The sequence below is a fragment of the Falco naumanni genome, chromosome 1, assembly GCF_017639655.2.
Source record: "Falco naumanni isolate bFalNau1 chromosome 1, bFalNau1.pat, whole genome shotgun sequence".
NCBI classification, from domain to species: Eukaryota; Metazoa; Chordata; class Aves; order Falconiformes; family Falconidae; genus Falco; species Falco naumanni.
The window spans coordinates 17,951,301-17,975,467 of NC_054054.1; the positions used below are offsets into that span (position 1 = coordinate 17,951,301).

The window sequence follows — 24,167 nt, forward strand, 5'->3', positions numbered from 1 at the left end:
CTTCTCCACGAAGAAAAAAAAAAAGTGCTTGTGTGCACTTACTACATTTTGTAGCTGTTCCCTGCATATTAACTGTACATCACCTACACCATCAAATCAATGAAAATATTAATTCTCTCGGCATGCACTTCACTATGAGGTGCAAAGTTATTAGCTCCTCACAGCTAGAGGAGCAAGATTGCAGTGTTGATGCAGTAACATTTTTTTCTTTACTTGTAATACACTTCTTACAGGCAATGCAGCAGGAATTTGGATGTAATCATAATTTCAAGCAACTTCTCTGACATAGTAAAATGAGAGAGGTGACAATTACCGAATGCTGTTATCTTTAAGAGAGCTCATTTCCTGACCTGATGGCGTAGCCCCTAATAAATAAATGCACTAGAGCTTAAAAACAGGAGATACAAACTGTATTGCTTGGCAAGATGAATGTTTTCTAAAACATTACAGTGTTTGCTCTGTGTGGGAGCATCAGGTTCAGTTTATAGATCTAAAGGAAAGTATTTAGGAAAGCATAAAGCAGTATTGCTCATGTAGTCATGTGTGGTTTCTTTCAGTGTCAGTGTGCCACTCCTGACTGTTTCCACTGCTAAAGAAGTTGCTAAAGAGATAAGGACTAATTAATAGTACAGCAAGGTTGATCTCTCCATATTTTGGTGGTACTGGTGAGACCCCACTTGGAATACTGCATCCACCTCCCAAATCCTCAGCACAGGAAAGATGTGGACCTGTTGGAACAGGTCCAGCAGAGGGCCACAAAAATGAGCAGAGGGATGGAGCACCTCTCCTATAAGGAAAGGTTGAGAGAGTTGGGGTTGTTCAGCCTGGAGAAGAGAAGGCTCCGGGGAGACCATATTGTGGCCTTTCAATAATTAAAGGGGGCTTAGAAGAAAGTGGGGACAAACTCTTTAGCAGGGCCTGTAGCAATGGGACAAGGGATATAGTTTTAAACTAAAAGAGGGTAGATTCAGATTCAGGCTATATATAAGGAAGAAATTTCTTACAACAAAGGTGGTGAAACACTGTAACAGGTTACCCAGGGAGGTGGCAGATGCCCCATCCCTGGAAACATTGAAGGTCAGGTTGAACAAGGTTGGAGCAACCTAATGTAGTTGAAGATGTCCCCATCTCATTGCAGGGGGATTGGACTAGATGACCTTTAAAGGTCACTTCCAACCCAAACTATTCGATGATTCCGTGATTGTTCCTGGGTAACATGGCAGATGTTACAACATTACACACCACGCTGGGCATAAGACTTGTCTGTCTCCAAAGAAAGAAGCACAGGAAACAGGGTCAGTGACAGATTCAGATACCACAGCAATCTTTTTCTTAGGGAACTGTTACCCTTACAGATGCGTAATTAATTCTTCTCCAGTTTCACTACATACATTTCTTTTTTTAATCCGTACTACCTCAGTAAGAATAGGTGGAATGGCTGGAGAGAGCCCATATACCATGAGGACAGAGTCCATCAGAGTCCTCACAGAACAAAACCCAAGAGATTAGCAACATCTTTCTGCTTGGGAATTGCTTTGTGTTAAATATAGTTTAACTAGATTTAGCACAGTAATTTAACCAGAAAAAAACTCCACACAGATTCCAAAAAGTACTGTGGTATGGCAGAAAGCTCCATCTTGTTTTTAATATTATCAGAAACTGAAAGAAGGTTTAGTTCAGAGAATGCCTTTCTGTTAAAGGGGGCATAAAAATAATAAAAAAAGAAAAAAACTAGGGCAGAAGTTTGCAGAGAAAAGAACTTAACACAAAGCAATTTTCCAGCATGGTACTGGTGTCCAATTGTACTGCTGTCTGATGGCTGAGCTATCTAAAGGGAAGAGAAATCTGCTTACGTAGCATGTCTATTTGGACATATTTTTGTTGCTCTGTTGGAAGAAGTTTTCACTATGTGATTTCAAGTTGAACACAAACCAGTTGAAAATTTGCTGAAGGTAAATGCCTAAATTCTTTGTGGCCTTTTATTTCCAGGACTCCAAATAGCTTTTAAGAGATCGATGGTGGCCAAATCTACCCACAGCCCCAATCAGTTTAGCACGACCATCATCTATCCCTCAATTCTGCTCATTTGACCATCTTTCTTGTCTTCCCCTGCTACAGGGAGTGATTTACGCACATTCATACACAAAATTTATCAGAAAACGAAGAAAATTAATGAAAACTTACTGAAAATGTAGAATTATTCTTTGTCCAAGAAACTCTCCAGACCATCAAGTACACGATGAACTGTCCAGGGTCAGTCTTGATGGAGAAGAAATGCAACAGGTAGATGATTTACAGGCGGAGGGGTTCGCCGAGTTTTGCTCTTGCTGGAGCCTTCAGCACATTTTTGCCGTTAGGTGGCACTCTTCACCTGTATCGCGCGTCTTCCTTGCTGAAGGGAGCTGTGTGATAAGGACTCGGATCTAACACAGAGCAGAAGCCGGAATAACCATGGTCGCCTTCCTCCATCAGCTTTAAAAGAACTCTTTGCACTGCACACTCTGATTCCTAAATTATTTTTTTTTCCTCCCTGGTTACTGGATGGTCCTGTGGACTGGTTGCAACACAGTGCAAATTTGATGTCGAATCATGGTCCCTCTGGATTCGTGTTACATAACAATGTAGTGATTTTTTGCAGTACATATGAGTGTTTACCTTTGTCTCTGCACTAAAAACTCTGTTTAAAAACCCCATGCTAAAACCAACCGACAACTTGGTTATCCTATCAATTTGCTCATGCTAGTAATTATAGCCAAAAAGGGAAATTAAAATTTCCACTGTATATTTCAGAAATCGCACAACACTGTTGGCAAATAAATTATTTTAGCAGTACATGCTGCAATTTCATTGCAGTGTCCACTAACCCTGTCTTGTGCTTGTGACAAAACGGAGTCAGAAAGCTAAAACTGATGAGTACAACTGTGCTGAAACTTGGCCAGCATTCTCCCACTAACCACCCGTCTGTGGTCAGCAGCATAGTACTGTCTTGCAGTGTTGTTCAAGGAGATATTACTTTTCTCGTCTCTGCTGAAAAAAAAAGATGAGAGGTCTGCACACTGACAAAAATTACTGTTTTTCTTTATGCAGACAATCATAATAACCCTTCAACTAACTGACATTTCAGAAAGACATGCACTAAAAATCTTGGAGTACTCCTTCTCTGAGAGCACAGCTATGCATTCTGATCCATTACATAGCATTGGGCTTTTGAAGATAATTTGGACAGTGTTTTGGCTGCTTGGAATTCTGAAATTCAGTGGTATTAAGACATTAATTTTGATTCCTGGACTATTTCTCATAATGTTCATTGATTTTAAAACCAGAGCTTCATCCTTCAGTCCACTCAGTTATGTGCTGGGCCCCAGAGTACTTCCAATTTTACCGAAGAGAGCTTTTACGCATACTCTGAATTTACCTGTGTTCAGGCCCTGTTAATTCTGGATTCAGGCTGATGTTAAAAAAAGTCTCCATTCCCCACCGAATACCTACGTCCACAAATCTTCCCCTGAAAGGCAGACTGCTCTGTGGAAAACAGGTGCGAGGTGGACGCATTTAACAGCACCCTGTGGCGACATACTCCAGGACTGTTTTTACTTTTGCTATTAGGGTACTTAGGGTAATTATTCATGCAAAAAGGAAGAAAATAAAAAAGTGAACATTATTTAGCATTCTGATGAGAACACTCAAAACATATCCTTTCCCTTCTGAGGTGACGCAGCTGAACTGAAAAGGCCAGGAGCAGGAATGTCTTCTAGAGAATGCTGAGGACAAATCCAGCAAAGCATAAACATATCTTCCAAGACAAAAAAATTCCAGAGGTAATCCTTCTGAACATTTGTTGATGACAAACCAAGACTTAAAGACATTTTCATAGTATGTGCCATCAATTTCTTAATCGCTAACACAGCTTAATCATGTACCACCAGACACGTCTTTACCTAGCTAGGGTTAACAGCAGGAAGAGGTCATTGTACAACTTTTTACCTCACCCACACATTAAACCATTAATTGTTCTGGAAAATGGAAGGACTGTTTTGTTGCAGTGGCTACTTCTTTGTCATTTCTGCCTCAGGAGTTTGTACAGATCAAAGATAATTGCCCTTGTTCTCCACTGTTAGATGTGAAGCAGAGGTAGGAATAATTTCACACATTTCAGATTTAGCCTAGAGAAACATTAAATGCTCCCATTGTTAGTTCCAGGCTTATGATGCAAGACAGGCTAAAATCTTCCAGACAGCAACAGACAGCCGCTGCCTGTAATGGGACTTACTTAACAAAAGCCCCAGTCTATCTATTTATTAGACATATTCAGAAAGAGAGCTATTTTCTCCAGCACCCTAATTACTATTCTGTGTATAAATGCTCCTGGAATGTGGGCAAAACATCATGAGGAAACATCAGGAGACAAACAACACTTTCCTTCCCAGCAGTCAATTTCAAAATAAGACAAATACATTAGGAAATAAGTATTCATTTAACTAGCTAAACATCCTCCCTGGCTCCTTACACTATACCGATAATCATGCTTACTTGGAGGCACAGCAGATTTGCAATTCAGGCACCAAGCTATACCATTAACAGAGGATTTGGGGAGAGCATGTTGAAAAGCAAAACAATCTCGGTCTTTATCTGTATGTACTTGAAGAGAATCCTGGCCACAGGGCATTGAGTGGAGCCTACAGGATTGTTGCTTTCTGAGCGTCAGCACACACACACACAAAGAGCCCAAACGGAACAGCCTCCAGCAGAGAGCTCTACGGGAGAACCCGAACTTCAACTCTGCCCTCAAACTGGAAAGTGATTCCCAAGCGCAGATCACAACCACCGCAGACACTGGAAGGGGACTGTGAACTGGTCTTGGTGCGTTTAAGTGGGCCTGACAACACCATAGTGAATGTTCATCAGTTTGAGCACAAAGGTTGTTCACTGACCTTCATCCCAGTTGTTTGCCTCAAGCAGAGAGCGAGGGGCAGTTTTGCAGAGGTGCTCTGATGTCCTTCCTTCAACTCTGCTTCAACACAGACGGTTCTATTGATTTGCTACAGCTCATCAGCGTGCAACACTCACTCCCCCTTACCAAACAAAAGATGTTTAGGCCATCACGAGAGCTGACCAAAGAAAAATTCCAGGGCTAGTCTCTTGCTACAAAAGGTACTTCCATTGAATACCAAGAGGCATTGTAGGAAATAGACCCATCCTGTTCAAATACAGCAGATTTTCTGGAATTTAGGACTCTGGGTTATTTGAAGCTAAATCACAGTTACAGCTTCAGATCTGGATTCAATGATGTGTAAATCACTGAAATATGGTCATAAAAATTCTGACTGCTGAGAAGGCCAAACCTCTCAAAAAAAGACAAGTCTTCAAATTGTTTCCATAGGTACCCAGTAAAAAAAAATAAGCTGGTCCCTTTCCTTCCTATTTTGCACTAAGAAACACAAACCCAAAATTCCCTAGCCGCTGCAGATCAGTGGTTTGTGTCATATGTTGTAGCTCAGCCAATCTTTGCACATACAAGCTGCGAGAACAGACCTTGAAAACTGCCCTGTTTCAGCAAGTCAGAGCAAGAGTACCAGCCTTACACAGTATGTTTGAAATAGCATTTAAGTACCAGCAAGTGTATTTTTTTATTTTATGTAAATATTGTAAATTATGTAAAAAAAATTATTTTTTTACAGTGCTTACAAAGTGCTTTAATTCATTCTTTTCTATAGCTCTCCTCCTTCAAATTGTTTTGACAGAAGGCTGTTTGAGATTTTTCTTTTCACCTCTGCACGTGGTAAATCCAAACAGAAACATGTCTTTTGTGTATTATGGTTTGACTTGCTTGGAAATAGAATGGGCACACACAGCTTGTGCAAGAATTGAGAAAAACAGCAATGTTTTCCAAAAGGCAGCACCTTTTTCCTTTTTGTTCTTTTTTCCACTTGGAGTTAAGTGTGTTCAACTTTAGAGAAAAATCAGTCCCCAAATAGTAACTGCAGTTGGTATGGTGTTTTTGTTTTGTTGTTGTTGGTTTGATTTTGTTTTACATTGTTTTAATGAGGGAAGATGGGAGAGGAACTAGTTTTTACTTGGCAGTTTTTCTTCATTCTGTCCAGTCACATGGTCTTTTTTCCCCCAGTATTTTTAGGCATTCAACCAGAGGAATAAACTCTTAACTACTTAAAGACAAAAAGTCTGAGTCTCATATACATTAAAATCCCTTTATGTTCCTGTAGTGCTGTATATGCTTCTTAAATGAAAGGTGGTATACAGGATTAAGCCTACGAAGCACTTCAGAAGGAGCACTAACTGGATTTTGTAATCCTGGCAACTTCCACACGTTTACAGCTTTATCTGTGTCCCCCAGCGAGGGCTGAAGGAAAAGAAACAAGCAGCCAGGAAAGCTGTGCAAGCATATTTTGTATCTTCTTCATTGATACCCTTCATGCCATTCAAATAGGACTCCGGAATACACTATTTTAATTAGCAAAGCTTGTTTTAAAGTAAACAACACAAACACTCCTTATAGAACAGTCACAGTCTCCCCTGCTAGACATACAGGCTTTTTGGCAAGATCACATTCAAACAGCATGAAATTCACCCCTGTGCACAGCCCCCCAGAAGGCCCTCGTACCACTTTAACGTCCACTTAGCTGCTCTGGCTAGGAGCGAGTGGTCTGTGGGATAAGGACTGAGGTTCACTACGACTTTCCTCCCCAAAAAAGATGGTCCAAATCCACATCTGTAAAGACCAGCAGTTTTTCCACTATAAGGTCATAAAGGTGTAATATAGGCGTCATGCATAGAGTACATACCATATTTCAGTTGAGTCCTGTCCCTGCATGACTTTGAGTCCCTGTCGAAGTACAGATGCACAACACACATGTAATGAAGCCCTCAATCAATATGGTTTGCTGCACTGTGCTGTTTGCAGGGAATGCTGCAAAGTCATTCAGCCGACAGGAGTCAGGACAGCAGTGAGAAGAGTATCCTCAGGAGGAAGCTCTGACAGGATTTGTTTCGACACATGGGAGAACATGAGATTCCCATCTTAGTTCAGTAATTGCTAAACGAACAGAAATCAGAAATCATTGATGCAACATTGACCCATAAAACACTGATGACTGAGGCTCTGTTCTCCCCTGTACTACACACAGGGAACAACAGACGGTCAAAGGAAAACAGGGAAAGAACAGAACAATATGGAAATAAAGTTGGTTCCTTAACAAATGTCACTACTGCAGTCCATGTATGCTGACTGACACTGGTTGTTCTTTTCAGCTATAACTGTGCAACAAAATCGGACATGTCTCATCTTCCAGTCTTGATACTGAACTGTTGCTGTTGTTGATCTTCTTTTGTTGGTCAAGTTTTTTCTTTTTTTTTCTTTTTCTTTTTTTTTCTTTTTTTTTTTTTTTTACATCTACGTTTATCAACACTGATACATTACAGATCTTGTTAGTTATAATTCGAAGTCTGATCATGCAGAACTACAGGCAGGTGCAATTCAGATCTTATTACAGGATGGACATGGCAAGGTGAACAGTTGTTTTTGCTAGTTAAGATCTGGAGCTTTGTCACTGTTGTGGCTTAATGTATACTGGCCATAAGTCCCACTTACTCAATTTACTAAATATACATGATTCTATATGTACATTGAAACCTCCGGCACCCTCCTTTTCAGCATGTGACTGAGTTAGGAAAAGGCCAGAGGTCTACCGTATTTAGGCATACAGTGGCCTTATTGTAAAAGATTTAACAGAAATAGCGTGTTGGATTATTACATATTAGTTACAGAGGAAAGAAAAAAAAATAATCAATACAACTATTTACATTATAAATACCTTGCTTTCCAGAAGATGAGAATGGCCCTGTTCAGTGAAAATTAGCAGAAGAGACAGGTTTACCTGTCTGAAATGATAAGTACGGTAGAAATACATTTATTTCCCAAATTGACTGTGTCTTCCTTAAATATGTGCTTTTCAGCTTTTCGCTTTCAGGTAAAAAGGCACAATTAGCCTCAGTCGAAGTTTTTCAACATTCTTTTGTCAAATCAAACCCTCTTCAAAACCCAAACTTGCCATGCGTCAATGAGTGTGAACAGAAATTAAGTTAAAGAGTTCACCTCTTGCAATCAATAGTTAATTTAAAAAAAAAATATTAAAAAAACCCAGGCCACACTGGCAAGTTCCTAATATTCTATGCAGATTCCACTAAATTCCACTGGACAGGTCTGTTTTGCAGCTCATGGGTGAAGATGACACATTCATCATCCCCCTGCCTCCCCCTAGCATCTTACTAATTAAGACATTACATATTTGTGGAATATTCAAACCCACTGCACAATGATTTTCTTTTTGTGTGTGTGTGTCTGTGTGTGTCTGTGTGTGTGTGTGTGAAAAAGATCACCTTGAGCTTGCAGTTAGTTAACTGGGTCCTTTGTAAAGTGGTGGAAGTTCAAATAAGCACATCCATCAGATTCTTGAAGATGTGTGATTACATTACAATTATGCTCTTTATCCACACTGAGAACTTGGATCAAATATGAACAGAACACAGGTTCTAAAAATCACATCCATATGCACTCACTCTCTTTCCTACACACACATACGGAAGCAAAGAAAAAGCTTAAACTTCATGAACCACTAACTCAGACTTCTTTGCCAGACTATTAAAAGTCTAATTCTTCCCTGCAGGTTTTCTTTCATTCTGCTCTCCCTGGAAGCACACAGAGTTTGTTGCAAAATGCCTTTTTTGTTTGTTTGCTTGGTTTTGCGTGTTTGAAGTCACACAAAATTCTAAAGTCTCAATAAGCATGAAGAAAGATAGATCTGAAACTAAAATAAGCTTTGACCCTTCGGAATACTGCAAAATTCGTAGTATAAGTAAGCTAACATTGACTATTACAAGATATTTTGAATTAAAATATTCCAATTACATTTTACAATGATTTCAGGATACTCAAACACATTTTTCTTTTTTTTTCTTTTTTTTTTCCTTTAATGAAAAATTCAGGGGATTTGCTGAAACTGACTCTCTCAGGCAGTTTTAAAATTGACTATCAGCATATTTTTCATGAGAAAATATGTTGGTGGAAAAGAAGTCACTGGTGCTTACTGACAATTAGAATACAATCCAAACCAGTTAAATAGCACTACTTTGGAAAAATTCCTAAAGGTACTGCAACAAGTCTAATTTCTTCAGTATTGTTAGCCCAAAGCTTGAAGGTAAAGCAATATATATGGAGATAAAACCATATATATGAATCTATTCTTGATTATAAGTTTAGAAGAGTGATACAGTGACATTATCGTCTGTCTCGTGTAATCTCTGGAGCCCAATACGGTGCAGGAACCAGTTATTTCCACAGGAAAACTGTCAGTGCATTAGGGAAGTAGCTAATCAGGCTTTCTATAGCTTTTTGTTCGTTTGTTTGTTTTTGACATGTTACCACACTTGTACTCTGATTTAAGCTCTGCTTTATATAAAGCAAGCTTGCTAAGATTCCTGAATCTATCTGTGCCATGGAACTCTAGATAGTATAGAGGATTATCAACCACAATTCCATTTGCATAAATCAGTGTGTGACCAACCCAAAGATCTGAACTTTCTAAAGATCTATTACATTTTAGTTGAATATAGTCAGAACTCAGAAGGTACTATTCCATCTATCAAGTTAGTACCTGAAGATTTCAAAAATTACAGAAAATTTTGGATGGAAAACATGCATAACCTTGCATCACCTTGAAGTAAATCAATACCTTATCCTCATTTAAACTGATGAGTGAGAAGGAAAATGGAGGGTCTTTTTAAGAGCAATTGACTTCCCCCCCCTTGTTTTAGTTTCTCATATTATCCAAAAGTACTCCATCTGGAAATAAAGCAGGAACTTTTTGCAGCAACTTTCCTCTACCTTTTCAATGCTACTTTTTTTGCAGCTAGTGCTCTGAGCAGCCACTGATAGTTAAGATGTTTCTGCCATTTCCCTCACCCTGCTGACGGCGATCTGCATGACTTAAGCAAGCCACCTGGGACAGAATTGCTTTGAGTATTCAGGCACTTAAGATACCAGTAGGCTCTTAGGCATATTTTCAAAAATACCAAGGTGTCCAGCTGCCATTCACACTGATGGAAGATATGCCACTTCTGGCACAGGCTCTCTGATTGCCCCTTCAGTGCCTAAATACCTTGGAACATCTGTCATAGATCTCTGGCTTCCTGATTGCCTACATCTCTGCGGCAGTGGCAATTACGCTTATAACTGCCAAGCTCAGAGAATGAGGTGAAAATTGTTCCTCAAGTACTATTCAGGAACACTTTAAACAGAGGTAGATTTAGAAGATCACTGGCAAGAAAAATAAGAAAAGCATCTGTCATTATCAAGCTGAAGAAAATATTGGAATAAAGGGGAACAGACTTGAAGGGTATCTAAGACTTCTAGAATCCGAAAGAAAAATTTTGTTTACCGTAAGACAGTTACAGAACATCATCACTGCAATCTTTTATTCAAGAGTACATGCATTCTTGTAAGGTATCAGCTGACAGCACCAACTTCCTGACACAAAGCAAGACAAAGGATACTATTCCTGTTTGATGGTTGCTACTTCAGTTTGGACATACAAGGACCAGAATTGTAAAGAACTATTGCTTTTCTTCATTGATGGCTTTTTTGTAGTGTCCAATGTGGACAGCCCCAAGTCTCCTCCCCCAGACAGAGCTTCTCATAAAGGAGACAAACTAATTTGAGGACAAAAAGAGATGCAGTGATTCTTTTAGGCCCCATTTCAGCAAGGCACTTAAGCACATGCCAATGTCAATCACTGCTGAGCAAAGGACAAGAAGCACATGCTAGTTAAAATTATGTATGCATCCCTATATTCTCCATTAAATGTTTGTACAAGCACCAGTGCTTAGCAGAATCAGGGCCTCTGGGAATAAAGCTGTATGTCTGATATGACGTGGGTTCATTTAGCGCCGATCACTAGGACATCTATGGTGACTAGTTCTCCACCCAGCACCTGCAATTAAAACAAGACTGAATTCTACCATGGGGCTAAGATCATGGGTTTTGGCTTCAATAGATGAAACATGGGAGAGTTGTAAGCATCCATCTACTGTAAGTGGCTTCTCTGCTATTGCCTATGCCACATCTCTGCAATATCACTGTAAATGAATGGTGATTATTCCAAGTTTCTACATTATACATTTGTGGTATTTTTGCTGTTTCTCTTACCTAGACCTTTGCCTCTCTGAGACACTTTTATTGGTTTTGTTTAAATAACACACCCAAATGGTGCACACTAAGGAATGTAAAGCAGATACTAGTTACCTGAATATTATTAATATATATCTATGGTGAATTAAATCTGGAGGTGATACATTTCATTATTGCTAAGAAGTCACCCTTGGTGTTATTGCCTTTGTACCTACAGAGCGCTGCCATTTACCTTTCAATACTTTTATGATCATTGGCTTTAAAGTGAGAATTACATCACTCAACCATGACTTTATGTTTCATGGCTTAAGAAAGAATATTGCTAAATATGTTTAGCAGTAGTAAATTATTGCTTTTACAATTACTGCTCTGAGTTTTTAGAGTATTTTTTACCTAATTTCATTCTCAAAAAAAATTCCATACAAATCTACCAAAAATATATCCAGGGGAAAAAAAATCCTATAGCAATTTTGAGACAGCTCAGATCTACCAACCTGAAGTTACTTTATATCCACTTAATTTTTATCTTCCCTCCTCCCCACCCTGGAGAGTTTTTTCGTTGCTTTCTTCCCTTTAAAGAAAATCTGACTTGATACTAATTTTTTTTTTCTTACCACAGAATGGCAGGTTTGTAAGCCACCTAATACAACAGTCCTATTTTGGTACAATTTTGAATACTAAGAATTAGTGAATTTTAAATACCCAGTAATATAGCCTAAGCAGTTTCTGACATCTGGAAAAGCATTACAGTATGATTTAGCTCATTTCAGTTAACATGGCACACTTTGGTAAGAGGAGACATGACCCAGTATTTAATTTCCAACTTTGGTAACTGTGACCTTGAAGTGGAAAATGCTAATTTGCTGTCTTGGCTGGAAAAAACATTCAGTTGTTCTGAAATTCTGTGTGGAGTTTTGCCATTCTCTGGTAAAAAAACACTTGCTGTTACCACTGGGAATCCTATGTGTTATTACCTGGTAAAATCAATTTGATATTCAGTCACTGTTGGGTTCTTCGGAACTCATCAAAACTGCCTCCGAGAGCCCTGATGGCGACTCTTTCAGCCCAGCACACTAGCCGATTGATATCCTCTGCTGTTACTTAGAATATAGGAATACTAGACCCATGCACTCTGTGGTTCTTTTCCATGTAACACAGCTGATAAAACTTCCTGGGGAGTCAGATGATTTGTTGCAAGCAAATGGACAGCCAAAAGCACCTAGAGAACGCCTGGTCTCTTAGTAGCCGAGATCCCTGCAAAGGAATGATTTGAAGGGAAAATAACCTCTAAGCCACAAACGCACACTGAAAGGGAGTGGGCCACAGATATCCTTACTTTATTTAACCTAGTAAAGATCTAGATGTAAATTAAAAAAGTTATTGCATGTCCTTTTGATAATAATCTGAACTGTTCTCCCACCCTGCCATACCCCCTAACAAACAAGCATACATGTAATTCATAACAGCAAGCCTATCTATGAACTAAGATGATAACTCACTTAACATTTGCAGGAAAAGCTGCTTACTGAGAGAAATCTTTCTTGGCTACACATGCATAAAAAACCTTCGTTCTTGTTCCCTGTAGCTTGCAAAAGTACATGCGCTTCCTTCTAACCTGGTCTTATCTTGGTGTATCTGCTCTAAAAATCAGAACAACAAGTCTTAACATTCACAAACAAACATTTTTCTGTGAAGTTCTGTGGCTTTTTCTTTCAATACAAACTGGTTATTATTTCAAAATATATATACAACTCTCAGCAGAAATTTTAGTGCTACATCTTCAAGTGTCTGAGGGAGCCACAGTTCAGTGTGGTTATTTACACTTCCACAAATCCTCATACAAGATATGCAACCTCATCAATGAACAAATAAATATAATATATACTGGGAATATCATGTATGTAATTATGCAGTTCACCTGAAATGGGCCATTTATATTTGTGGATTGTACACTAAGTATGTATGCAGATGTGCGTGTTCCTGTAGGCACACAGCTGCATACACTGCCAGAATTCTCTTGGCACCTGTGTGTATGTGCTATTCATATATGGAGAAAAAATCGTGTATACCCCTATGTGCCTCACTGGGCAGCAGACAACAGAACAGAGAGTGAAGGCTGATACACACTCATATGTTTGAAAGTGGCTACTGCACACCTTGTCATGCCAGTCTGAAAAGGACAGTTGCAGGTTGCTGGTTTTGCAGCCATTAATTTTACATCTTATGGGGAGGGGGTTAAAAAAAAGGATTTTTCAGTTCCTTTTTTTCCCCCCCAGTAAGCATCATTGGAAGAAGACCAAAGCAGAGCAACTATAAGTTGAATATACACTTGAGCTTAGCTGCATTACATAATTCTGTAGGAGAAGCAGGCTGAAAAGATTTTTTTGTTTGCTTTGTTTAAGCCTTTATATTTATTTCTCTTCCTTTTCATCTCTTAACTCCTGTTAATTTTTCCTCCTAAATTACATCATCCTCTGAAGAACGCTGGGTTTCGCAGGCAGGCGGCTAGTCACCTGCAACAACCGAGGGGTCCTGCAGAAGCTTCCAGGCTGCTGTCCGTGTCAGACGCCAGTGTTTGATCCGTGGACATGGATGAGATGTCATTGACAGATGAGGATGGAGGGAGGCTTTCACTGCTGTTCACTGCTGCACCTGTGCTACGAAAACGAACACCAACGTGATTAAACCTGAAACCCCAAAACTTCTCAGAGTTTAAAAAGCAAAGGATACTCACCCTGTGGCAACAGTCATGGTAAGTACACAGACCATTTTAAACAGTGGCAAACAGTAGCAGCAGAAAATGGGCCATGCAAATTTTAGGCATAAAATATTGAATATTTTACCAGGAATTCCCTCCCTCAACAGTCTGTTTTGAAGAGGTATAGCTTGTTTACTCTCCTGATACATTTGGAAAATAAAATAATTAATTTTGTAAATGCTGCAAAAAGACAGAGCAATCTCGATGACATCTCATTGGTGACTGCAGACAGCAATCACCCATCTTTTCTGACAAGATTTGTTATTTCTAAGAGTTATTTACACATACCTCATTCATATTGATCAGTAATCATCCAGTACAATACTGTTACTTCATGTTTACCTGTTATTAAACCATGTGACACTTTTATGAAAATACAAACCAGTCAAGACAAATGCCTTTAGTCAAAATATGACTGAATTTAATGATATTAATGGCTAAACAATATATTACCTTTCTAAATTTTTACAATGCTGGACAGAAGCCTGCCTTTAAGTCATGGATACTGTCCCAGGAATCAAATGGAAAGAATTCCAGTAGGTTAAATCAACTTTTGATCAAACTGTTGCTGTGCAGCTTTCTTTGATGAATGTGTGATCAACTTAGCTACGCAAAATAACTGAAGAAATAGCTGCAGAAATTGTATAGGTGAAGATTTTGTTGCACTCTGTCTTATTCAGCACTACTGAATTCAATAAACCCTGCTAAGTTAATTTCAGCAAGTATCAACTCAGCCCGTAAGTTTCTGGAAAGTACATTTTAATGGTTATTCCTAACTTTCAGCACAATTCCACGTGACACAACACACTGACCTGATAGTTACTGTTGCAGTTCCAAAGCACCCAGACTCATAAAATACGCACAAACCCCAGTGAAAGCACACCAAACCTAAATGACAGAACTAAAGAATTCACCAGCACAAAGCAGCACTTATGCTGCAACACTCAGAAACCCAACCAAAAGCTGTCCTTGTCTATAAGCAATGCTTCATTTGCTATGCTCAGCACCTCTCTGGTGCTACAACAGCTTGTTCCTGAAGGGATGCTTGTCAGGTAAACCAGTGCAAAAATGAGAGGGGTGCATTCAAAAGAGAAAACAAGCCCCATTTATGAATTTACTCTTTGTTAGAAAGCTTCTCACTGGCTGCAGGGTCAAGGAAAAGAGCAAAAGATTAGAGCAGGTGAGAAACAGCTCCTGGGATCTGTTCCTGGCTCTACCATTGACTTGACAGATACTTTTAAAAGCCACACATCAGCTTCCATGCTATCAAGCAGGGGCTCCTTCCTCAGAGCGCTCCTGTGAAGCCCTGTTTAATTAGCACCTATGGAAGTGCCTTTAAGACTTCAGCTGTGAAGTGGTACAGAAGCGGGGGAACTGAAAGGACAACTGGAGTTTTTGCTGTTCCCCAAAAAAGCCTTGTGTCTGTCTTGGGGATTTGCTCAGGTTCTTAGAAATAGTCCAATTAGTAACTCTTGATATCCAACGTCATAACGCTTGGCAAGTCCATCAGCTGCTTATTTTTGGCTCTGCACACATAGAAGAGGGCTATACCCAGTAGTTCCTGGGTGACAGCAACAAAACTGAACAGGTAGCAACTAAGAGGCAGGAGTAATAAAAGAGCAATTTTCATCAAGAAAGGGAACTGCTAAGAATAAGCCGCACTAAGATCAGCGCTATTCACTATATTCGGTATCCAGAAATGAGAAGACAGTTGCAAATACTAGGTATGAAACTATAGCTGGGTCGTCAAGACTAGGGGAGAGTGTGAGAGGAGGTTAGAGAGTATGCAGTGTCAGAGCAGAGGAAATCTGCAGATAACAGCAAGGTTATTTACTTTGGACAGAACAAATTTAATTCTAAATAATTTACAGCCTTGTATTATATTTTTATTTAATGGAAATACCTACTATTTGACAATACCTGTCAGAAACACTTTTTTAATGTATGAACCAATCAGAACACAGTATTGGTAAATTCCTCCCATATCTTTGCATAAAACAATTTATATCCTTTGCTTCTCTGCTTCAGAAATGACAGGGCAGAAGAGTCCTGAAACTGCTAATGAAAGGTTCCGCTGCACTTCTTGGTAAAGTGAGTAATTTAAAATAAATAATACATCTTCTATGGAACTCATTTGCATGTGTGATAGCCACATATATATATATATGAATATGTGTGTTTTGGAGAGGATATGGGTGTATAAAAGGTTATATATCTTCATTGTTACAAGGGTGTGAATTAGTCAACAGTCCTGAAGGCTGATTAAATTTAGTGGCTATTTCTTACATGTATTGTTGTGACTGAGTTCCACTGAGAAAAGATTTTTTTCTAATCACTTTTATTCTCCCAGCTGAGTAATGATCTGGCATAGGCCCTTTGAACAGTGAACATGTCAGTAAGGGGTACAGCATCTGAATTTATAAATAAAACAGAACCATTCAGCACTTTTGTGACATCAAAAGAATAAAAAAGCAAAACCTACCACCTAAGATTAAATTCAATGTTTATGTGTACATGTGAACACACGTATGTTATTTGCATGTGCTGCTTATATACACAGCTACATGCAAATCCTTCCACTCAACTCAGCACGACTAGTGCCTTAAGCAGACAGGTTTGGATGCTGTGACCTATGAAAGAGAGAAGTCAACTAGATAAAGTGCAGAGAAAAGCATTAAGTTTGAAAAACTCAAAGAGGCAAGTAGTGAAGTTCAAAGGAAGACTGATTAGGAATGTGATAATGGGATTTACACGAGCTAAAAGCTGCCAGAAAGAAAGATGTAGGAAACCGTTCTCCATGTTCTCTGGAGACAGGACAAGAAATAACAGAGTTAAACTGCAGCAAAAAAAGATTAGGCAAGACAAAATACAAAAAGCTTTCTGAAAATAGACAAAGTAGCCTACAGAAGTTTTTTGAAACAGCACAAGTATCTGCTAGGGACAGCTTTAGATGCAGTTGATTTTGTTCATTGGACATCAACACAAGGGGCACTGGAGGTTCCCCTCAAGCCCCACATTTCAAGCTTTTATGTTGTATTAACTAATTGTTCACTGAACAAGAGGAAGCACTGACTGACACCCTGATACACAGGCACTCTAAGTAGCCTGCACTATCAGCGGGTAACTATTATCCTTGGTGCTGTCAACTTCAGCTGTCTCCCCAAAAGCTGTGATCAAATAATCACAGAAACTCATCGCCAGTTGCTTGCTGTGATTATTGATAAAGTGCCAAATCTTAGCCTTCTGAATCATTGCCAAGAACACCAATCAATAAGCAATGTGTGTGTAGAGTCTCCCTCATTTCCCTTATGCTTAGAACTGGTAACTCACTTCACCTCATTCTTTCAGTATTTCATTCAATTAAAAAAAAAATTGTCAGGTGCACAAAGTAATGAAAACCAGGAAACCTACTGTTTCATAAAACAGCCTCATCTCAGAGCAATTTTTAAATAGTTGCTATACTTGTTGGTGCCTAACAATCCAAAAACAGTCAAAGGGGAACACCAAAAGAAAGACAGGTAAGAAATGGCAATTTTGTATGTTTGGAAGTGTTTTACATAAACAATAAAAACTTTCCCCATAGGAAAGAGACAGAACACGGAACACAAAGAAATCCCTGGGTAGTTAATTCCTGAAACCAGCAACTACAGTGTTTGTTGATTGTATGTCAGACTGCAACCACAATCATGTAGGGGAAAGATATTTAAGGATTAGGTTTTATTAGATACTTGTCAGGGCCCCAGATTTCTTTTCAGTGGTAGCACAGCAGTTTGGAAAATGAAATCTGCAAGTCCTATACTTTGTTTGCTACTCAACATGAACACAATAGATTGTTTTCAACGTCTTCAGTGATGTCAAAATCCAGGTGCAGTGCTAGTACTCTAGTATTACCATCTAGCGCTCTATTAACTTCCTCCATTGTTGCCATGTTTCCCCTTGTCCTGTCAGTTACTAATGATGCATTCTTGTTATAACATTAAGTTAGGTCAGCAGCAAGTGAAGCGTGAGAATGCTGAAAAAACTTATCTCTGAAAATATGCAGAGAACGCTGCACTGAATGATGTTACTTTGAGGAAAGGCTCTGCAGAAGACTGGAACACTGTGCTCAAAATCTGCACACTTCAAATCTGCCAGTGAAAGTGTGCCTTCGCAAATACATATTTCTGTGTCCTGGCAGTCACAGCTTGCATTTCTGTGATATGAATTTTCCTCAGGAAAAATTTAGTTGAGATGTTTTTTTTGTGACAGGAATTTAGGAATCTGTGATTGAAGACAACTTTTCCTTCTTATCCAGGTGTCAACCAAGCTTGTCAAGCAAGCTGGTCTAATGTTATTAGACTTCTGAAAGGATAAACTACCAGAATAGGCACCAGATGCTGACGTGGTAGGGTGCGGCGTCCTGTGTCCAACCGATGGAGACATGCTAACATCACCAATTTTGCTTATATCACCTACCGGAATATTAGTTCAGTTATCCATCCATAAGCAGTATACTAATAATAGAGTGAGATAAGCCTCCCCACCCACGCGAATATAATCTGTAACCATGAATCTTTCCATAGAAAATACCAGGACAACTGTATCTCAGATAGCAAGCAGACCAAATTTTAAGTGTTAACATAACACTGGAGTGCAATTAGTCAAGGCCAACCCATTAGAAGCACTGGATTTCATAAGAACTTCTTCATTGGTATACATAACTGCAAGTGTAGCCCAAGTGTTTCAGCTATCTCCATTCTCTTTTTGCCAGTACAGAAAACACATCAAAGTTATTCAATGGGGCTGAGTACCTGAAGGAGAAGGCTGTCCTTTTACTACACCATTTTTAGTCTTTTCTTCAGAATTCATTACTTCTTTGTAGATGAGTTCTGGAAGAGAGGATTGCTGCAATTACAAATAGGAACCAGTGCCTGTGATCAGGAGCAAAACAACTTTACAAAACACAATGTCGCAGACCTCCCAAGCACCCCCTGGTTCTGCCCTACCTTGTCTTCATGAGTCTGACAGCCCTACTTGCCTAAGACCTCTCTTTCCCATTCCCCTCTCCTATCATCTCTTTTTAGAGCAGAATTGAGATGGATAGGGTTAAACTGGAACACATGAATTGTTTAATGCTGCACTATCTAGAAATGAAGCAGCACAACAGTACAGTGCTTTTTACTGTGGGTAAAATTCTGCTGCATCATCCTGCTGAAGAGTATTCTGTTCTCCAGATGATACCCTTAGATTTCAATGAAGTTCTCTCTGAAGTTTCAAAGGAGTTCTTTTAGTTGTACACAGGTGCACTTGGTGGTGGGATGTGGCCATTTTGCCACTGAAATACCCCTTTCCCATATAATTCTGAACTGTGATTACCTTTCCATTCCTCGATTGTATGTTCCCTTTCATCCAGCTGTTTATCATATATTTGAGGCGGTGGCTACAGGAGAGAAACAAAGCTATTTAGTCAATTGTCGGTCATATTGTAAAAAATTAGGAGCAATTATTTAAGTAAAAAATAAATAGTCTTCTCTTTGTCATCCATCCTGTACATGCAAAAACACACGAAACACATGTGAATATTAAAGATATTAACGCTTCTGGAATTCAACTCGTTATGTAGAAGAAAGCAATATACTTCTCCCTTTTCCACTTTTAAACAAGAGGCATAGCTGCAGATGAAATAGAACCCAGGTCTACAATGTCATTGTGCTTATACCGAGCCCAGAAACTCCACACACATTGCACTAGCAGAGAAAGTACTGTCAGAGTACCAGACAAATACCCATTCTGATTAATTAGTAGTAATATTACATTAATTTTTAAGTTGCCCGTTAGACATCCTAATTGCTGCTATACAAACTTCTCAGAGTAACTCTATTTTTGAAGTAAATCTCCCTGCCACCATTTTTTAGTTGATGAGAATGTCACAGAAGTAGCAGATCCTGGAATTTACCAAGTCAAAGGCAACTGTGGTTTCCGAGAGCCTGAATCCCTGCTTCCACTGGGCAGCTAAGCCACATGTTCATTGTCTCTCCTGATGTTCACGGCCAAATAGAGCAGCCAAGCCAGGCAGAAGACACTCTTCTCCTTCCCTCTACCAAGAAGCTTCAGCATCTGAGGTAATAGTGTCTAATGAAGATGGAAACAAGCTCTACAATACCTTTCATGCTCATAAGTTATTTCCTCCAACTTTCATCTTGGGCACTCAGACATTGCATCCCAGTCAAAACATCCTACTACTAAATGCACATTTACCAAGCAATTTTCTGATTCACCAAGAAGTTGAGAGTTCACTCATCGGTCCATTAAACTATCTGCATGCTACAGATACAACTGAGAAAGTAATAGTGATGTAATATGAACCAGAAAAATTCTATGGTAGCTGAACTGGACAAGTCACTGAAAACAAGAGAAGTTCCTGCTCAGTGACATTCGTATTGGGGCTAAAGACAAGCAAATTAGGTGAAGTGCTGGACTGCCAAGTCTCATACCCGAGAAGGTGCTGAGAGGGAACCTGAAACACATGCCATGAATTAAAGTGAGCGCCAGTGCCTTGCTATGTCAGCAAGGTAAAACACAACCACGTAAGAAGTCCCGAGTCCAAAGCCAATGCAGCTGTTCCTCAGCACAACAGCTCTTCTCTGTCCCTTCCATTGAGTCCTGAAGCTTAAGACAGAATCAGCCAAATTGGTGCAATCCCCATGGGGACTCCATGTTTCTGCTGATTGTGTTATCAGGGAGCTGAATGCTACAGAAGGGTGCAGGTGAGCCTCACCATGGACCAGCGGCGCCACTCCTCCAGCTGAGCCTGCTGAGCTACTGCTCAGCTACTCAGCCAGCCCTGCAGCATGTATTTCCTATGGAGGGAAAGCAGAGAGAGCTGGCAAAGACAAGGAAAGCCTGGGCAGTCAGGAGTTTACAGGAGGCTTACAGGGGCTCTCAAGCTCCATTACACAGCTGGCTCTTGGCTGAGCTGTAGCCTGAATCACAGCAGCAGACCCACTGCTGCTGTCAGGTGGAAGGAAAGCAGGTGAACCAAGCTGGACAAAAATACCCTGCAAGTACATTTCTTTCTAAAAGCTTCAGGGAGGGGTTTACAAAGAGCACAGGCTGTAGGTAAAATTGCTCCTAACAAGTGTAAACACTCTTTTTACATCTTTCATAGAAAACCAGGGGTATTTCTCCTTCAGCCAGAACTAAGAGGATGGATTCCTTCACTACTGCAATTCCCAAATGCAAATTACAGAAACAAAAGGAACAAGTGATCAGATGCACATTCCTGTCTTCTGTTCACACAACCACAAAATCTTTGGCTTACGTCTCTTCTAATTTATTTCAGCTATATCATAAACGGGCGTAATTGGCTAATAGGCAGCAAGAAAAGCGGCAGTAATTATTTCCTAGATTAACACATTCTGGAAATGAAGACATTTTCCAGGGAGAGCGCCCAGAATAATGTCATTTCTTACCAAACTCCTATTTTGCCATGAAGACAGTCAAGGGAGAGCAACCAATCTCTGTACTTCACATGCTGCAGAATGCCAGATACTGCACCCGCACAGCATTCTGCTGCAGTACCAGTGTTCATACTGCAGACCCCTATTTGTGAAGTAGCAGAACCCACAGCTATAAAACATGGCTCTCAGCAGGAACACAAGACCCAAGGGTAACAAATATTCAGTGTGATAATGACATGAATAAATCCCTGCTCTTCACCCAGGCAGGATTTATAACTTCTAAAACCTGTGGAGAACACAGATGAATAGGGCTCCACTGAGAGGCCCGGCCAGCGCTCTCATGCTGGAAGAAGTGAAGCTTTCCCATTTAAATTCCCTGATATCAGGAAATAAGCCCTTATGACAATTTCATCGATTCAAGGCTGAGCTAAGAACAGAGCAACAGTTTCAGGAATGAATTTATTTCCCATGATCCCCATTAATCATAATGAGAACCACAAACCTTAATATATTGTTATCAACCTAGATAATCCTGTCCAGGCTGACCACCCATTTTCTGCTAACTTGTTTGTTTTGGGTTTTTTTTAACCAGTTTCTAAACTTGGAGGGAGGAAGGGAGGTTTTTAACACAAGCATTGTCAGAACAATGGAGCGACAGAGCTGCCATACCTGGGTCCTCGTGGCCACCTCATTTCAGTCTTGGTGCAAAAGTTGGTCTAAAAATGACATTGCTGCCTAAGTCAAATGCCTTAGAAAATGACAGAGTTCATAATTATTAATTTTCTATGTGCATGCAAGCGCAGTATTATAGACATTCTTATAAATCCTTCATACAGCACATCCCAACTAAGAGTTATATGGTTTAGTGTGTACAGGTTCCAGGAAAAGTATAGTTAAAGTAGCATTAAATCAAAGCAGAGTGTGGATCAAGCCTATGGGTGGCAGCATGTAGCTTCAGTTTAAGGTAGCCATTTTCTCCCCAAATCAGATGATTTGTAAGCAATTCCATTGGCCACAGTAACAAAGAACAGAATCAATTTTTGGATGCGGAAGAGAAGGAATTAATTATATTTTCCTTGTAGATATTGAAATAATACTTTGTTTCAGTGGTTCTTGGCTGTTAAATTTTACAAATGGATTTTTAAAATACTTTTGCATTACATTTAACATTAATTGAATATAATAAAAATTACAAAAAAGAAAAAAAACCCGGAAAATATGCACAAGACCTTTTTTTGTAAAAAAACCCCACCAAAACAAGTGAAACCAAAAAAACCCAAGCCAATCCAAAAACCAAAATCCACAAATGACAGTTTCTTTCAGGCGGTCAGATAAACATCAGGAGACTACTGGATTTGTTAAATACCGTTCTAATATCCAGGGAGGAAAAGCTTTTCACCAGGGAAAAAAACATATGCTGAGGCTAATGTATTCTCACTTTCCCAAAGCAACATGGACTGGTGTGTATGCTACTGCTAGAAAGCAAAAGGAACAGGCTGGAGCTCACACTTGAATAAATCCTGCCATCTCTGTCCCTGCCTCTGCAGAGCTAGTGCCAGCACAATGAAAACCTAGGGATGCACTGTTTTTAGAAAGCTTGGCAGGAGCAAGGGTTGATTCTGCATCTGTTCCCAGAACGGCAGGGTCTGGAGCAGCAGTCGTGGAGCGGCATACAAGGCAACAATGGAATTTAGCAATATACGAATAACAGAGGCAATGGAGGCTGTAAGAATTCATGGTGTGAGGTCAAAGAATTTGTTAAATGGCTTATATTCTCATAACAGGTGAATATAAAAATTCCTTTGTGTTTTGCTAGAACCTAGTCTGTGTCACTGATAGCATTATATATTTATTTTTGCAGTGCAAGCCAAAGTACACCAGTGTGCTGGCACCAGAGGCCTGAAGTCTTTAGCTGGAGAGGAAAATGTGAAGGGTCTTGGATTTCACCCTGTATTGACCAGGGACTCCACAGTGGGCTGGGCACGATCTCAAGTATGGATATGGAAGAAGAGATGCCTCTGTGCCCATTCATTCCTTGGACTTTTTGCGGAGCCTTATGGAAAACTCTGTGCTTAGTATGCATCAAAGAAACCGTGGTCTGAGCTGTTTCTGAGCAGCTGGACTATAAGGATACCATGCAGCAGGAGTCAACAGAGATGACTGAACAGCAGCAAGCTGGAAAAAGATTTGGTTTGGAAAAGAAAAAGACAACAAGAAATGCCTCTTTCTTCTCTAACCGCTACTTCTCACTGACATTAACAAAGATTGCTGCAGAAGTGTTCAGTTTCCATAGTTAATCAGCTATAAATAGATAGCTGTCGCTGACTAGAGGAAATATCCATGCTTGCATATGAAGTAGAGCTGCAAACTTCTTTTGTAAGACATCGGATGCGCACCATTGACCTCTAAGCAGAAAACCAAACCCTGTAACTGATTGCTAAAAAAACCCTGTGGCAGATCACCAGAGTTTAGATACATCATCTATACACACAGGGCTGAACAAGAGAAAAGAATACCAGGAAAGACACGCAACATGACAGACCTGATTTTGCCATGAAGTGTCACATCTAATGGAGGTTACACCTTCTTTGAAGTGTTGTTTGCCAAGGTCATAAAGCTCTCCAGAAGCTCTTCCCCATCATCCTGGATGCTCGGCACTCACAGGTAAAATAAAATCTGGATCATGGGGGTTTTTTTGTTTGGTTGGTTGGGTTTTTTCCTTATGAAAAACAATGAAACTTGAAGTTCATTTGGAAGGATTGTATTTAAC

The 24,167-nt window shown here is 39.7% G+C and overlaps 1 protein-coding gene across 9 annotated transcripts in view; it reads right to left on the reverse strand.

Moving 5' to 3' along the window:
• Window positions 1-1,000: 1,000 nt before the first annotated feature.
• The window catches only part of MAPK10 (mitogen-activated protein kinase 10), a 175,547-nt gene continuing 152,380 nt past the window's right edge, over window positions 1,001-24,167 (reverse strand). For 8 of the 9 annotated variants that reach the window (XM_040583226.1, XM_040583285.1, XM_040583244.1 and 5 more), the window contains 3 exons: window positions 19,314-19,377; window positions 18,749-18,826; window positions 1,001-13,852 (listed from right to left, as the gene is read on the reverse strand). In XM_040583226.1, the coding sequence (XP_040439160.1) occupies window positions 13,710-13,852; window positions 18,749-18,826; window positions 19,314-19,377 (285 nt within the window). In that variant the 3' untranslated portion in view covers window positions 1,001-13,709. Of the gene's footprint in view, window positions 13,858-18,748; window positions 18,827-19,313; window positions 19,378-24,167 lie in introns of all 9 variants that reach the window. The other variant, XM_040583292.1, reaches the window with a different exon arrangement.